Source organism: Urocitellus parryii, chromosome 13 (assembly GCF_045843805.1).
Source record: "Urocitellus parryii isolate mUroPar1 chromosome 13, mUroPar1.hap1, whole genome shotgun sequence".
NCBI lineage: Eukaryota > Metazoa > Chordata > Mammalia > Rodentia > Sciuridae > Urocitellus > Urocitellus parryii.
In genome coordinates, this window is record NC_135543.1 from 23,266,871 (window position 1) to 23,282,593 (window position 15,723).

At 43.5% G+C, this 15,723-nt stretch overlaps 1 protein-coding gene across 3 annotated transcripts; it reads left to right on the forward strand.

Annotated features, from left to right (window-relative positions):
- Positions 1–424: 424 nt before the first annotated feature.
- Positions 425–15,281, forward strand: Mro (maestro). Of its 3 annotated transcripts, XM_026393800.2 has the most exons (7): positions 2,605–2,774; positions 6,164–6,263; positions 7,693–7,839; positions 8,915–9,097; positions 12,433–12,588; positions 13,274–13,381; positions 13,726–15,281. In XM_026393800.2, the coding sequence occupies exons 1-7, from the start codon at positions 2,635–2,637 to the stop codon at positions 13,777–13,779; spliced, it is 888 nt and encodes a 295-aa protein (XP_026249585.2). In that variant the 5' UTR covers positions 2,605–2,634; the 3' UTR covers positions 13,780–15,281. The 3 variants fall into 3 exon arrangements, with proteins under 3 accessions (XP_077648395.1, XP_026249585.2, XP_077648394.1); XM_077792269.1 differs by lacking the exons at positions 2,605–2,774; positions 13,726–15,281 and adding an exon at positions 425–887 and having other exon boundaries at positions 13,274–13,662; XM_077792268.1 differs by lacking the exon at positions 13,726–15,281 and having other exon boundaries at positions 13,274–13,665.
- Positions 15,282–15,723: the final 442 nt, after the last annotated feature.

The following is a 15,723-nucleotide window of genomic DNA, read 5'->3' on the forward strand; positions in this document are numbered from 1 at the left end:
TTTCTTTTAGGACATATTGTTCACATTCACCAACATGATGTAACCAAATAATAAATAATTATTGACACATAGATTTATGCAGTGATGAAAAAGCTCAGGGAAGGTGGAATGATGACACAGAGGGCTCCTAAGGTCTGCAGGGGTTGTAGGACCCACGTTTTTATGTTTTTACCAATAAACCATTTAAATTACTGAGAGTTTAAGTGAGATGTATGGTGCTCCAGGAGCAGGAAGGGCGTCAGCGGTTAAAGCCTTAGTTGTCAGTCACAGTGGTGCTCTTGGCGTGGAACACAGCGTCCCATTCTTAAATTAAACGCGGCTCTAAGGGGACTGTGTGGGGAAGGCCGCGGCCACAGCGCGGGGAAGCCGCGCATTGAGTGATGGCGCCATCTAGTGGCAGCACGAGGGAACGTCGCTGGGCAGCGCGGTGTCATTTGGTGCAGGGGAAGGTCCTCAGAATTGCCGTCCTTTCTGGACGAAGTGGGGATGAGACCGGACAAGAGGAAAGAATAAAGGGAAAGCACAGCAAGAGGGAAGAAAAAACACCTCATCACAGTGTGGGGACCGAAAGGACATAACCAACCACGTCGTCGTCGGTGTCATTCGGGGCAATTCCCGCCCCCACCTCGCGATCTTACACACTTTGATCCCCCCACCCCCATTCGAATCTCACTTTCCCACGCTCTGTGCTGCCCCGTTATCCTGAACAGACGCTGCTTCACCTTTTAATTTCCCTTTTTGTGTGTTAGAAATTCGGGACTGGGAAGATTTAGCCGAGTCATCACATTTGGCTCCACCCCGGAATAGCAGCCCTCCGGAGTGGCCCAGCCCCAACCTCCAGCCCCACCGCAGCAGTTCGTCACGTGACAGCCACCCCAGGAGCGCAGGTAAGAGGATTGCAGCCTCCGGCAGCCCTAACTGCAGGACAAGTCCCCTGAGCGCTTGGCTCCCAAACCCTTCCTGGAATTTCACTGCGGTTACAGTGTCAGAGGGAGTGGAATCCTAAGGAAGTAGCTATCTGGGATGTTCTCGTTGGAAAACCCAAGTGAACAATATTGACCATGAAACAGATTTGTTTTTCTCTTTTCACAAATTATAGATTGTTGTCAACAAAGAGCATTAGAGTGGGAGGGACTGGTGGGAAGGCGTCAATGCTTCAAATTGAAGGGTCTACACACTTAGGTGGTCAGTGCACAGGTTGTCTAGGAGCCGAATACAGACTTAAAACAGAAGTATAGATTTTGTCATCCAGAAAGGGAAAAACAGTATAGATTTTGAAGTCTTGAACTCTGCTATATTTGACTTTGGGTGAGTTGTTTAATGTTATTCTAAGCCCGTTTCTTCTCTAAAATAAATAATTATACACAATTTTCAAGGATTGTGAGGATTAAATGAAATATCATAAAAGATCTCTTATTTAAAGGCGAGCATGGTGATGCACACTTATAAATCCCAGTTAATGGGTAGCTGAGGCACGAGTGTGACAAGTTCCAGGCCAGCTTGGGCTTCTTCACAAGATCCTGTTTCAGAATAAAAGAGACTGGGGATGTAACTCAGTAGTACAGAGTTCAGTCTCCAGTACCCAAAGAAAGAAGGAAGAAAGGAAGGAAAGAAGGAAGGAGGGAAGGAAGGAAGGAAAGAAAGAAAAGAAAAGTTCTCTTATTTGAGATATTGGGACTGGATTTCACAGAATTAATTAAGAAGTTGATTAAAGAAGAGAATCATAAAAGATGGTAAATAGTTTACGTATTTTACTTAAACTGTAAAATTTATTTTTAATACAGGGCCATGGTCTTTTCTTTGAATATGAATCCACTAGTTGGCATTTCTGCATTGTCTTTCTTGCATAAACTATATGCATAATACTTTATCTGTGAGTTCTAGCTTTAGTTTCTTTAAATGTAGCAAGAATTTATACACTTGGGAAGGCACTTGTAAAGTCACTTTCTATAGAATCATGTCAGTTCCGAAAATCATACCAAATGATTATATACTTCCAAAACTTTTACTCTTCACATATCTAATTAGACAACAGTATTTTAGCAGCTTCCCGTTATGAAATCCTCCTAAAACATTCAACCTTGCATTCAGAGAAACAACTTCCTTTTCTTGTGTACTCATATTTTGTTAGTTTATATTTAATTAAATTTCACAGCTGCAAGGCTGAGGATGTAGCTCAGTGGTGGAGTGCTTAACCAGTATGCACAGGGCCCTGGGTTCCATCCCCAGCACTGCAAAATAAAACACAAACAAACAGACAAATAAAATTTCACAGTGACAGTAACAAGTACATTGTTACAAACTAATTCTTGATAAACATGAAACTACTGTGGGGCCACAGCAGCAATAGTTGGTAAAGTTCCCAGGCAGCCTGGAGAATCACAGTTAGCCCTCCAGGTTGGTTCAGTAGAGGTCAGCTTAATCAGCTTCCCCTGCACTCTACCTATATAAAGTGTTTAACCTAGTGCCTTGCATGTGAAAGTGTTTAATAGCTGGTAACTTATTCCTATTGTTATTAATAAGCTCAGAGTTGCAAGGATGGCTAGAAATCTGTTTCTTTTCTTCAAAATTTTACAGATGAGAAAAGATCCAAGTGTTTAAAATTTTGCCTTCAACATATACCTTTTGGCTTCAATGAGTAAAAGGATTATTGATCATAAACCTAATATTTTGATTCAGAAGGATTTAAGTTTGCAAAGGCATCTGGGAGTCGGCATGAAGCAAAAAACAGTCTTCTATGGTACTTCAAATCTATGTCTTTTCAGTAAGACCAGGTAGGACCAAGGCATGGTGATGAAGCCAAGCCCCAGGGCCTCCCGGGTGGTAAAAACCAAGGGTCTGGGCATAGTACACACAGGGAATGTCTTCCAGAGGAAGAAGGATTAGTTGAACAATGTACACAGGGATGAACAAAGTTTTGGTCACAGTATGCTCTGCATCTGTGTCTGCTTTGGAAACCCAACAGAACAGCCTCCTTCTAATAGGAAGAACCACTGCTAAGGGGCGAGTGGGCTTCTAGAAAGAGTCAGAATGCCTAAGAAATCTTGGAATCTGTGTACTGTGTTCATTTTTGTGTGTGTTTAAACATTCCTCTCTCAGATCCTGTGTTGTAACAGATGGGAATGATCCTTTTGTTTTGGTTGGATTAGGTGTAAAGGATGCAACTGGTTGAAAGGCAAAGACACTGCAGTAGGGGTGTGTGTGGGTGATGGGTGTTCTTTTAAAAACTGCAAGTCTGAGAACACCAAGCTCCAGGCAAGGCCTTGTGACTCTCATTTACCTTCTAATTTTTTTTTTTTAAGAAAATTTAAGAATAGCATTCTAGCAAAGTACCAATCATGGTTGCACATCTCCCTGTGTTTTTGTTGGTGGTGGTGCTGGGGATGGAACCCAGTGCCTCACACCTGCTAAGCTTGTACTCCACCACTAAGCTGCACCCCCAGCCCCTGCTATGCTTTTAATTTTATTTTGACAGTCATCTTAGTCAATTTTCTGTTGCTAATTACACAGTACCACAGATTGGGTACATTATAAAGCAAAGAGGCTTATTTTGGCTCACAATTCTGGTCCAAGGTTAAGGGATCACATCAAATGATGGCGTCCTTGCTGACAGAGTCCCGAGCTGGTGTAGGACAACCCACGGTGAGACAAGGTGAACAGAAGAGACCAAGCCAAACTAAACGTCATAGCAGACCCACTCTGGAGATAACCTATTAAACCTTTAATTGCATGAGTAGGCTAATCTCAGGAGGGCAGAGCCTTAATCACCCATTAGAGGTCCCACCTCTTACTCTCTCATAATGAGGATTAAATTTCAACATGAGTTTTGGAAGGGACAAACTGTATTCCAACTATAGCAACAGTGAAATTCATTGCCTCACAAGCATGCTATCCTATCAATCCTTAGTTCTTTGCAAAGACATCGATGTGCTTCTCTCTTACCCCTGCTCCTCCATTCTGGGTTCTCTCATGATATGTGGCTTTATGGGGTATGCCAATCCTGGGATTATTTTCCAGCTCAGAGGTTTTTATATACCAGCATATGTAACTTTGTGCAAAAAGTGCAGTTCTCTGGCCCAATGCACACCAAGATTCTGTCCAGTAATTCTGGAGAAGTCTTACAGTTTATAACATGTACCACGGAATTCTGACATAGGAGATTCCCTCAACACTGCAAGAAATGCTTTTGATTTTTCACCAGAGATCAAGATGAGCTCTGGGAGACAACTGTGAGGTTAAATGAGAGCACGGTTGTTTTGCAATAGGGAGGTGGGCAGGTGAGGAAGGTTTTGCTGGGACAGGTGTGAGCTGGAAATGGAGCCTGTGTCTCTCTGACCACATATCCTGAAACTTCCATGAAGCTCAGCTGTCCCTCCCTTTGCCCTGATTGAGAGCCTTCCACATTCTTGAACTCTAGACCTGACTATTAAGGCCAGACTGGCTGCTTGGTTTTTTAGGCCTGGGACCGACCCACCCCCACCCCCGCCCCGGCCCTGGCTGGCTAGAACCCTTAACTGCTTTGCTAACTTGCAAGAAAAGTCAAGCATAAAAAAATGAAGGAGCAGGTTGTTGTCCTTCCCAATGGGGAGGAGCTCAGGCCTGGTTTCTTGTGGCTTGGAACACCGACACCAGCTGGTTTACAATGAGGCTGATGCCCTTCTCAGTGAGCAGGCTCCCAGCCTGCAGGATTTGGGCTTCTTTTAAACTGAACATACTCATTGTCAGGCATCTGTTGGGTCTGATTCAGAGCATTCCTCTTGAGAGGTAGCAAGTTCTACTGGAACATAAGGTCAAAGAAAACCCCAGAAAGAAAAATATCTAACATGTTTTTCTTTATTGTTGTGGGGTTTTCCTTTCTTTCTGCCTCAATATAAGTTTATAACCCTTTATTCTAGGGGGAAGTGACCCTGTGCTGCTTTGGTTTCTTTCTCTTAATTCAGTGGCTCTCAAGTGTGGTACCCAAGCCAGCTGCATCCTGGTATCAGTCTCACCTAGGAGTCTGCTAGAAATCATATTTTTTTTTAGCTGTCTGCTCCAGGTGCACAGTCAGAGACTCTGGGGATCTGGCCTGGGAATGCATGTTTAGCACATCTGCCAGGTGATTTCTTATGCATGCTCAAATGTGAGAACCACTGTTTAACAAAGGCCTATGGGAATGCTGTCAACTCTGACAAAGAGAATCTTAGTTCAGCCAGCTACCTGATGAAAAGAGAAGAACTTTCTACCTGGAGTGGTGGTGGTGGTATAATTTTCTAGGTTTTTATCTGGGTTCCTATCACAATGGTTGCAGACAGGTCCATCGACCAGAGATGACAGATGGAGAAAGTAGGACTGGAGCTTAGGGAGTGAATTTCCACCACAGTGGCGATCTTTGTTAGGTTTCCTGGGTCTTCTGTTTTATGCAGATGCAAACACAATGTAATCAGTATTTCTCTCAATTTGATTTTATACAGATGGTAACATACTGTACACATTGATTTTCACTTTTCACTCAACAACCTGTTTTGGAGAGAATTTTGGCACATGTAGATATGCCCAATAAATGACTGCATACATAGTAGTCATCAAAGAGTTGTACAGGTGTAATTAGATGTAGTTTACTTAAATTATAATCATGGAAAGACACATTTTTGTTTGTTACAGTGCTATGTTGGCTGTCCTTTATGTGATGTGCTAATTCTGTAAGAATAAAGAATTGCTGAGCAAAAGAGTATGTCTATTTTAAAACAGTAAAGAGTATCAAGATCCCTTCCAAAAAAAAAAAAAGTACCTATTGACATTTTTTGGGGAGCTTTAAAAACACAAAATATGAGGCCACTCTTGATTTCAACTCTCAAGGATTCTGTGGGTGGAGCTCAGGAATCTGAATTTTATTTCTTGGGTGATTGTGAGACAAGAAGTCTGCAGGATGGAATGGGGAGCCAGGGTGTGGGCCCTGAGCCCCAAGCTGCTACTCCTCTTGGGCTGCCTGGGATTGCTCTTTCACTTTTTATGTGACTCTCTGTCTCCTCACCAAGGTAAAGGTTCCTAAGGACAGGCCTGAGGTTGTCACCTTTTCCTATCCTCCCTGGAAAAGCCCTTTGCAGTGTTTATCAATGATGAGGCTTTGGAGGGGTTTGTAGCTCATGTGATGATCTTGGCTTTTCTCTTCTTCTTCTTTTAGTTCCATGGACCAAACACAGAGTATCCCGGACCAGCCTTCTTCTGTACCTCCTTCCCAGCCCAAGAGGAAAATGACATCAATGATAGCTTTCTTTTCCAAGGTCTGATCCCAAATATCATGCATGTTTAAATGTTCCCTCCCAAAAGCCATTTTGAAGTTCTTTCTGGAAAGAAAAAAAAAATGGATGTGAATTCTTTTAATATAGGTAGAATATTTATGGGAAGACAAGAAGATAAGTTAAGAGGGATTTAACTTGCTGCTAACCCAATAGTAAAAATATAGAATGAACCAAGATAAATATTCAGAAATAACCATGAAGCTTGCATATTACTAAATCTCATCAATAGCACTATGGCAAGAGACCTGGATCCAAACCCTCCCTCCTAACACACACACACACACACACACACACACACTCACAGGATGGTGGGGGGAGGGCAGTGGCTTTTGTCATTGATCTTATCTGGATCTTTCATTGTCTGGATTCTGACTTTAATACTGTCTGTTCTGCATTCTAAAGAACAGCAGGGCCTTCCTGGCATCAGAGTTCAACTGCTCACTACAGGGGGCATCCATCTCTTGCCCCATCTCTTGCCCCTGCAGTCACTTAGAGTTAGGGCTTTGAAGTTTTCTGCATCAGACACACAGTGTTCCCCAATTTGCGTTATTCATGCATTCCTGTTCCCAGTCTTAATTGCTCAGATGCATGCATTCCTGAGTTGGGACAGCCTTCAAGTACCCTGAAATGTTTGTAGATGTGTAACAGATTTTTGTGGATGTGCTTTGCCAGTTGTGTCACATGTTATTACGAGCTTAAGGTGACTGCTGAGAATGGACCCTGGGAATGAGCCACGTGAAGGGATGGAGGGGGGGGAACATCAGCCCAATTGCTGAGCGTTCAGAACAGAACAGGAGAGGAAGCAGGGAAGCACGCACCATAGAGACATGTCATTGGAGGTGTTAAGCTACAAAGTGGAGCAGAAAGATGGGGAGGGGCTGGAGGGAGAGGGTTAGGGAACTCTTCAAAGTGAGTGAAATACCAATCTGTACTTTGAAAGGGATGTGTATTCTCAGCCCACATCAACCTTTCTAAAGTCCCTTTCTTTTCAACTTGTCACCCTCTTCACAGCTATTGAGCATCTCTCTCCATAATCCCCCCCAAACACAGCTCAACACCAGCCTGCATTAGTTCACTTCCCCCTCTCATTTCCCCCCTTTAATTTCTTCATTATATAGATCAAATTAATATATCTCCAACAAAAATTAGACATTTATAGGGGCTGGGGTGCAGCTCAGTGATACAATATATGCTTAACATAGCCCCGGATTTGATCCCTGGTAAAACACACACACACACACACACACACACACACACACACACACACACACCAGTATCTTTAGTTGGATAAAGAAGAGCAAAACCAAGCAGGCAATGACAGGAGAATTTTCTTTAGAGGGAGAGAATGGGGCTGGGTTCAGAGCATGACTCCGAACACTCCCAATTAACACACTTTTGATCTACCTCCCAGGTCTCTTGGAAATTCAAGTTCCAGAAGCAGGAGTCTTCAAAGAATGTGTTTTTCATCTTGGCAGAAAGAGCTCGGGACCCCAATGCGAAAAAGCGCCACCTGGCAATGAGAGGCCTGGGCACCATGGCTTGTGAAGCCCCTGACCAGGTGAGGAAGGATGTGGAGCTGAGTCCCCAAACCCTCCAGCCCTCGTGGGTGGTGCCCAGGCTTGAGTGGGGTACCCCCTGGACTAGTACCATTTTCCTCTAACAAACCACCAGACTTAGCAGCATAAAGCAACATGTGATAGTTATTCATAGTGTCTGTGGACCAGGGGTCTGGGGACAGCTCACCTGGGTCCCCCATTCAGGGTCTTGCAAGGCTGGGACCTCACAGGCTGGACTATGTCCTTCTGAAGCTCAGGGTCCTTCCAAGCTTAGGTGGTTTTGGCACAATTTGGCTTTTCCAATTCTAGGACTGAGATTTCTGTCCTCTGGCTGGCTGTCCTCTGGGGGCCAGTCCCAGTGCCCTGAGGCCACCTTCTCACAGGTGGCAGCTTTATTCTTCAAGGCCAGCAGGAGGGTATTACTCCTGTCTGCCACAGTGGAATGTCGCATAATGTAAAGTAGCCATGTGAGTGTCATCCTGTGACCTTTGTCACATTCTGTTAATATTGACAAGTCACATTTCCCTTCCACACCCGGGAAGAGCAGATAGTTCAAGGGCATGGCTCATTCAGGGTCATTTCAGCATCTCCAACCACGGGCAGTAGCTACAGGCAGGACCGTTATATGCCAACATCATCTTCCTTGGGAATTCCAATGACTTCCTCATGTTTTTTTTTTTTTTTTTTTTTTTTAAGTAAAAGCTCCCTTTCACTCCTATTTCTTTAGTATGTGTCAACTTCAGTAGCCATTTCAAGTCCTCCTCTTCATGAAGGTACCTAATCCTCCTCAGACCTCTGAGTCACCCTGGTCCACCACCCTCCTGAAGTATCCTACTCATCTCACCTACCCAGAGGCCACCTCTAGCTTGCTCTTTCTGTCCTTCCAAGACTGAGTTGGGCTCCTGGGTTGGGCTAATAGAAGCCCTGGCATCTTGATGAGAGTTGCAGCAGACCCTAGAGAAAGCCAGAGTCTCTCACTCCAAGTCTTAGGTTACTGGAAGATTAGAAGTGGAGTTGGTTTTGGACTTAGGGAGAGCAATTTCCGTGCTTAGTAATGTCTTCAAACCTTGATAACAGGTGAGAAAACACAAGAAAATTATGCTAGATCTGCTGGTGCATGGATTGTATGACCCCGTGAGTTCTGAAGTCATCCACGAGAGTATGAAGACACTGACCATCATCCTGGGCAAGATTCAGGGCAAAGGTTTGGGCTCCTTCTTCGTAGACATCACGCTTCAGATCAGGACTTTATTGGATGATGTAAGTGACACAACTCATAAAAATTGGGGGGTATTAAAATCAAAGTGAGGTTAGCAGTGACAGCCCTGGGTAGTTTGTTGCTCAGGGAAGAAGGTCTATATAATTCACTTATTCATTCATTGTACTAGTCACTGTTCATTGCGGAGAACAAATACCTGACATAAACAACTTAAAGGAGGAAAGATTCATTATGGCTCGCACTTTTAGAAGTTCCAGTCCATGGTTGGCTGGCTCCATTGCTTTGGACCTGAGGTGAGGTGGACCATCATGGTGGAAGGACATGGTGAAGGAAAAGTGCTCACCCATGGCAGCTGGGATGCATGGGAAGGAGAGAGAAAGAGAGCAAGAAAAGGACTGGGGACAAGATATATCCTTCCAGGTCATGCTTCTAGTGACCTGCTTCTTCCAATTAGACCCCACTTCTTTCAGTTTCCACCACTTTCCAGTAATGCCATCCAGCTATGAATCCCTTCATGGATTAATCCATTGATGAGATCAGGGCTCCAAAGTCCCACCTCTAAACACTGCTGCTTTGGGGGCCAAGCCTTCAACACATGAGCCTTTAGTGATGCTTCAGATCCAAACCATAACATTAATGAATCTTGTTCAGAGACTAATACCATACTGTATGCTGGTTAAGAAAGTCATAAAAGATGTGGTATTCCATCACTACTCCTTAAGGAGTTTTCATCTTAATAGAGGAGTGAATATTGTATGCTGATGACAGTGAGCAGCGTGTAGTCAGCACTCCCTCCTCCATGTAAGAATGACAATAGTCACACCTAGTGAGCCCTTCCTGTGTGCCACGTATGGTGCAAGGCCATTTACATGGAGCATCTTCTGTAGTCTTTGCAGTCATCCTGTGAGGGAGGCACTGTAATTATCCTCACTTTATGGATGAGGAAGCCAAGGCACAGAAAGGTTGGAACCTGCCCAAGCTTTGCAGAGCCTGTCAGGGGATAGGAAAAGCCAGCTCTCTGGCTGCAGCCCCTGCCCTGGTAACTACCAGATGAAAAGACACCAAGCAAGAATTGTGCTGGGACAGCATTTAGTCTGAACCATGGGAAAGGAGTCCAAGAGCCTTAGTTTTCCAGCAGTGAGTCAGCCTGCTGCAGTTATTCTTACCTCTCTGAAAGGCAAGACCTGTTGAATGGGGAACAGGCCTTTTATTTGCTCCCAGAGCCACTCGCCTCAGTTTGTCACACCCTAGTTCCCCAGGAAGCCGCACAGAGCAAGCAGGGGTGCCAGCCCCACATGAGAGCAACAGAGACCGTGAGATTATGAAGCTTGCAGCTTATATAGAAGCTGCTGGTGTAGTTGTCCCACCTTCTTTCAGAGAGAGACAGATTTTTGCTCTTGAATATACACCAGACCTCCCTGAGGAAGGGAGAGGAGGGTCTTTAGCTCACCACCCTGCAATGCCAGCAAATGTGGCAATAAATCTCTCTAGAGGAGTCATCTGAACTTCAGGCTTATTTTCCTTCCCTCCCTCCCTTCCTTCCTTCCTTTCTCTTTTTTTTTTTTAGATGGACACAATACCTTTTTTATTTATTTATCTTTTTTTATGTGGTGCTGAGGATCAAACTCACGGCCTCACACGTGCTAGGCAAGCACTCTACCACTGAATCACAACCACAACCCAAGGTTTATTTTGGATTGAGCAGCTTTTTAAAACCCACCTTGCCTGCGATTTTTGGTGAGAAATCCTTGGCCATGTATCCTGAGGAAATTCTCTTGCTGAGTTCCTTGCTGAAAGTTTATATCTCTGTCACAGTCGGCGTTCTTTGCTGCCTGCTTTATTTTAGTGCCTGTGTCCCCATTGGATGATTGGCAGACTCCTGGGGGACATGCACCTGTCTTATGCATTCCTGTCTATCTGGGCAATAGGGGAGGGCTTTGGAAGGGGTGCATTCACCCCCGATAGGGCAGTGAACAAAATAGCAACCTTGAGGTAATTCTGTATATGTCACATATGCTAAATATATATATTTTTAAACTTATTTATTTATTTATTTTTGGCACTGGGGATAGAACCCAGGGTTGCTTAACCACTGAACTACATCCCCAGCCCTTTTATAATATTTTATTTAGTGATAGGGTCTCTCTAAGTTGCTTAAGGCTCTCTAAGTTTCTGAGGCTGGCTTACAACTTGTGATCCTCCTGCCTCAGTCTTCTGAGCCACTGGGATTACAGGTGTGCGCCACTGTACCCAGCACTAAATGTATATTTTTAAATATACAATTTATATTTATTATAATATAGAAAAGTACATATATGTTAAAATATATGAAGAATATATAAATATATTTGTATATTAAAATATATAAAATATATATTTAAATATTTCACAAAACGGTCAGTGGTACTCAGTCTTGCTGAGTCTTTGTGACCCCAGTTCTAGGTGCTCCTTGCTTCCTGTTGTGGCCCACACTGGCCTTGTTCCTTCTGGTTTATTTGGAGCTGAACAGAACCATGAAGCACTGATATAAAAATCTGTGCACTAAAGTCAAATGGTTGGCATCCTATGCTGGCTCTGTTACCTGACAGTGTGACTCTGGGAAAGTCACTGAAATGCCCTGGGCCCTGGACTTCTCATCTGGAAAGAGAGACACATGGGGCCAACAGCTCACAAAGGAGATAAAGGGAGGGCTGAGTCCGCTCACCTGTGCTCAGGGAGGAGCCAACTCATCAGAGTAAAAGAAGAGAGTGGTGGTTGTGGTGGGGGAAACACAATCCTTATTTCCACTACAGGTAGAAGGAACTCAGACCAAAAGTAGAGAGAGGTGACCTACTTGGGTGCAGTGGCGCATGCCTATAATCTCAGCCCATTTAGGAGGCTGAGGCAGGAGAATCTCAAGTTCAAAGCCAGCCTTGGCAATTTAGCGAGGCTGTAAGCAACTTAGTGAGAACTTGTCTCAAAAAAAAAAAAGTTAAAAGGGCTGAGGATGTGGCTCAGTGGTTAAGCAACCCTGAGTTCAATTCTCAGTACCAAAAAAAAAGGAGAGAGAGCTGACCTGGGGAAATGCTAGAAGTAACAGGAGACTGATCAAGTGAATCATGATGCAATAAAGCAAAAGAAAAGAGAAAAAGTATGAAAATTCCTTTTGTGTTTAGGTGGAAAGAGCTCCTATATAGATTGGTAGTAAAACCAAGGTGCACGACACCAGTTAGTGTCTGTCCATTAATGTAAAAGAGAGGGGAAGAGCTCTGTGTCTGGAGGCCCACCCTGTGATGTCCATGCGGGAATGATGGCTGTGGTGGGAGCCATGTGCTCTGACACTTTTGTCTCTTGGTGGTGACCTGCCTCTTTTTGTTTTGTTGATGGGAACCTGCAGGAGAACGACAGCATGAGATACTTGGCCTTTGTCTTGCTCGGGCAACTGGCGGCCTTTGCTGGGTGGAAATGGAAGAAGTTTTTCGCCCGTCAGGTTAAGCAGACACGAGATTCCCTCCTGATCCATTTACAGGACAGAAACCCACAGGTTGCCACAGTAAGACCACGATTCTCCATGTTCTTGTCAATGCCCTTATGAAACTAGCAGCGTGTCCCCATGAATCCTGAAGAACTTGCCTCCCCAACATGTCATCCTTTCCCAAACAAAGATGTTTTCCTGCCCCACCTGCCCATGTTAGTGCCTGTCAAGGCCAGATGAGCTCAGGTTCAGGGTGGGTGGGCAGAGGGTGCAGGTTTAGGTTCATGTAATGAGGATATCTATTCACATATCTATTCACACAATTAGTGACTGTCACTGCACCTGTTAAAGAATCCCTATGGAACTGTTTTGCTCTTGGAGAAAATGTGCCCTAACAAGGTTGGATCAACCTCAGGCCTGGGTGAATGTTTCAAAACTGGGAGCAAAGAGTTTTGAAACCATTTGTGTTGAGAGGGGGGGGGGAGATATTGAATTCAGCATTCAGGGTTCCCATGACAAGTATTATGTAAACTCCCAAGCAATGCTGTCCCCTCCCCACCAGCCCCTGATTATAGGCATGGCATTTCACAAGCATAAGTAAGTAAGTTCAAGTCTGTAAACTACCTGTAAAGTCACTTTCACATTGTAGTGTAGTGGCCTTGACCATAGATTGGGTCCACTTCTTTGGGATACCCTTCCCTGCTTGGGATTCTAGAATTCTGATATTTTTGCCAATAGGATGGTCATATTTTTTTCCCCTCAGGCTTGCAAAACAACTTTTCGAGCCTGTTCTCCGTATCTGAAACTGAGAAACGAAAACAGCTTCCGGACAGAAGAAGATCAAAGGAATCCCAAACTCTCCAGGCAGCTGGTGAGCGAGCCAGGGCAGGAGAAAATTCTCCTCAGTCCCAGCCCTCCCAGTGTTTAAGACAAAGGTGGCCAAGCACATGAGGGAGTTATCCACCCATAAAATGTCTCAGACCAATTATCCAATTGTGATTGACTCATGATGCTGTGTATGTAAGTGGTGAACACCTGGGAGTTAGGCACACAGTGTCAGGGCAGTTCCAATTCAGGTCATTAGCTAAGTGCAGGTGATGCTGCCTACTCTCCTATTGCCTATCCCAGTGCCCTGAATCTGCAGCTGTCCACTAGTTATATCTAGGAGGTTTACTGAGTCCCTCCCTCACATGTACCTTTGCTAATTTCTTTCAGAGTCACTATCATCCAGAGCTCCTGCAGTTCTTCTACGCAAATAAAATTCTGTAAGCGGGAAAGGCAGGAGAATGGTCCCACACGAGTGTCCTGCGGGGGCCCTTGTGTTCCCTCTGTTTTGTCTCATTGGATGCCTCTTCTGCTAGAAAAGAGGATGTCAGGAGAACAGATGGGGACAAAAGTAATACCGTGGAATTGCATAATTATACCCAAAGTAAAATTCTAAATTGCTTTCACATATCTCATCTTCTCCCAAACAAATTTAATGAGAGAATATTTCCCTAAAAACACATAAAGTATATGCAGTTTTGTTTAGTGCTTATTTCTCAGCTATTTCCTTCTTAAGTTCGTTGCTGCCAAACATCTTGTATCTCTAATATGAAACTTCTGAGCTTAGCGGAAAAATGGTTACCTTAATTTTTTTAAAAGTGTATTTGCTATTGATATTTCACTATTTGCTATTGATGCTTTTTCTTGCCAAGACTTATTTAAAATTGGCCAAGATACCAAGAAAATAGCTTGCAGGGTATCTTTAGTTTTTCATGGTCTTTTTATGGCATGGCCTTCAAGATATCTTTAAAAAGAACTAGTGAAGAGAAAAAAAATCTATGAAGTATGTGTTGAAAATCCTCAGGCTGATAACTTATGGAATAAAACAGTAACATTTATTGGGAGTGTTTACAATTTATCCGACACTAAGAACTTTTTTCAATTATTATTTAATATCTATATCAACCCTATGAGATAGGTACTATTATTGTTCTCAGCTTATAATGAGAAAACTAAGGCATGGGAAAAGTAAGTAACTTGCCCAAGACAATCAGTGGAGCCAGAATTCAAATCCATACGGTCTGATTTCTGGAGCCTGTGTGCAGTTACTTTTCAGGGAAACTTTGATGGTGAAAGGCAGAACAAACAGGAAAAATCTCAGCACACTCCTATAATCCAAGCAGCTTGAGAGGCTGAGACAGGAGGATCATGAGTTCAAAGCCAGCCTCAGCAACTCAGTAAGGTCCTAAGCAAATTAGTGAAACCCCGTCTCTAAATAAAATAGAAAAAAGGCTGTGGATGTAGCTCAGTGGTTAAGTGCCCCTGGGTCCAATCCTTAGTACCAAAAACAAAACAATGGATTCAAACTAAAAAGCTTCTTCTAAGCAAAAGAAATGATCAATGAGGTGAACAGAGAGCCTACATTTTGGGAGCAAATTTTTGCCACATGCATGTCAGATACAGCACTAATCTCCAGAATATATAAAGAACTCAAAAAACTTAATTCCAAAAAATAAAACAATCCAATCAATAAATGGGCTAAGGAGCTGAACGGACACTTCTCAGAAGAAGATATACAATCGATCAACAAATATATGAAAAAAATGTTCAACATTTCTAGTAATTAGAGAAATATAAATAAAGATTACTCTAATATTTCATCTCACTCCAGTCAGAATGGCAGTTATTAAGAATACAAACAACAATAAATGTTGGCGAAGGTGTGGGGGGAAAAGGCACGCTCATACATTGCTGGTGGGACTGCAAATTTGTGCAGCCAATCTGGAAAGTAGTATGGAGATTCCTTAGAAAACTGGGAATGGAACCACTGTTTGACCCAGCTATCCCACTCCTTGGTCTATACCCAAAGGACTTAAAATCAGCATACTACAGTGTCACAGCCACATCAATGTTCATAGCAGCACAATTCACAATAGCCAAACTGTGGAACCAACCTAGATGCCCTTCAGTAGATGAATGGATAATGAAACTGTGGCATATATACGCAATGGAATATTACTCAACAATAAAAGAGAATAAAATTATGGCATTTGCAGGTAAATGGATGGAGTTAGAGAATATTATGCTAAGCAAAGTAAGCCAAACCCAAAAAACCAAAGGCCGGAGTGTTCTCTCTGATAAGTGGATGCTGATCCATAATGGGGCAGGGGGCAAGGGATGAGTGGACAAACTTTGGATGTGGTAAAGGGGAGGGGGGAAAGGACATGG

Coding starts and splice junctions, on each gene's coding strand:
- Mro (XM_077792268.1), top strand. CDS start 2,635: ATGAGTAAAAGGATTATTGATCATAAACCTAATATTTTGATTCAGAAG. Junction 7,840..8,914: donor CTTGTGAAGCCCCTGACCAG/GTGAGGAAGGAT, acceptor CCTTGATAACAG/GTGAGAAAACACAAGAAAAT. Junction 12,589..13,273: donor GAAACCCACAGGTTGCCACA/GTAAGACCACGA, acceptor TTTTCCCCTCAG/GCTTGCAAAACAACTTTTCG.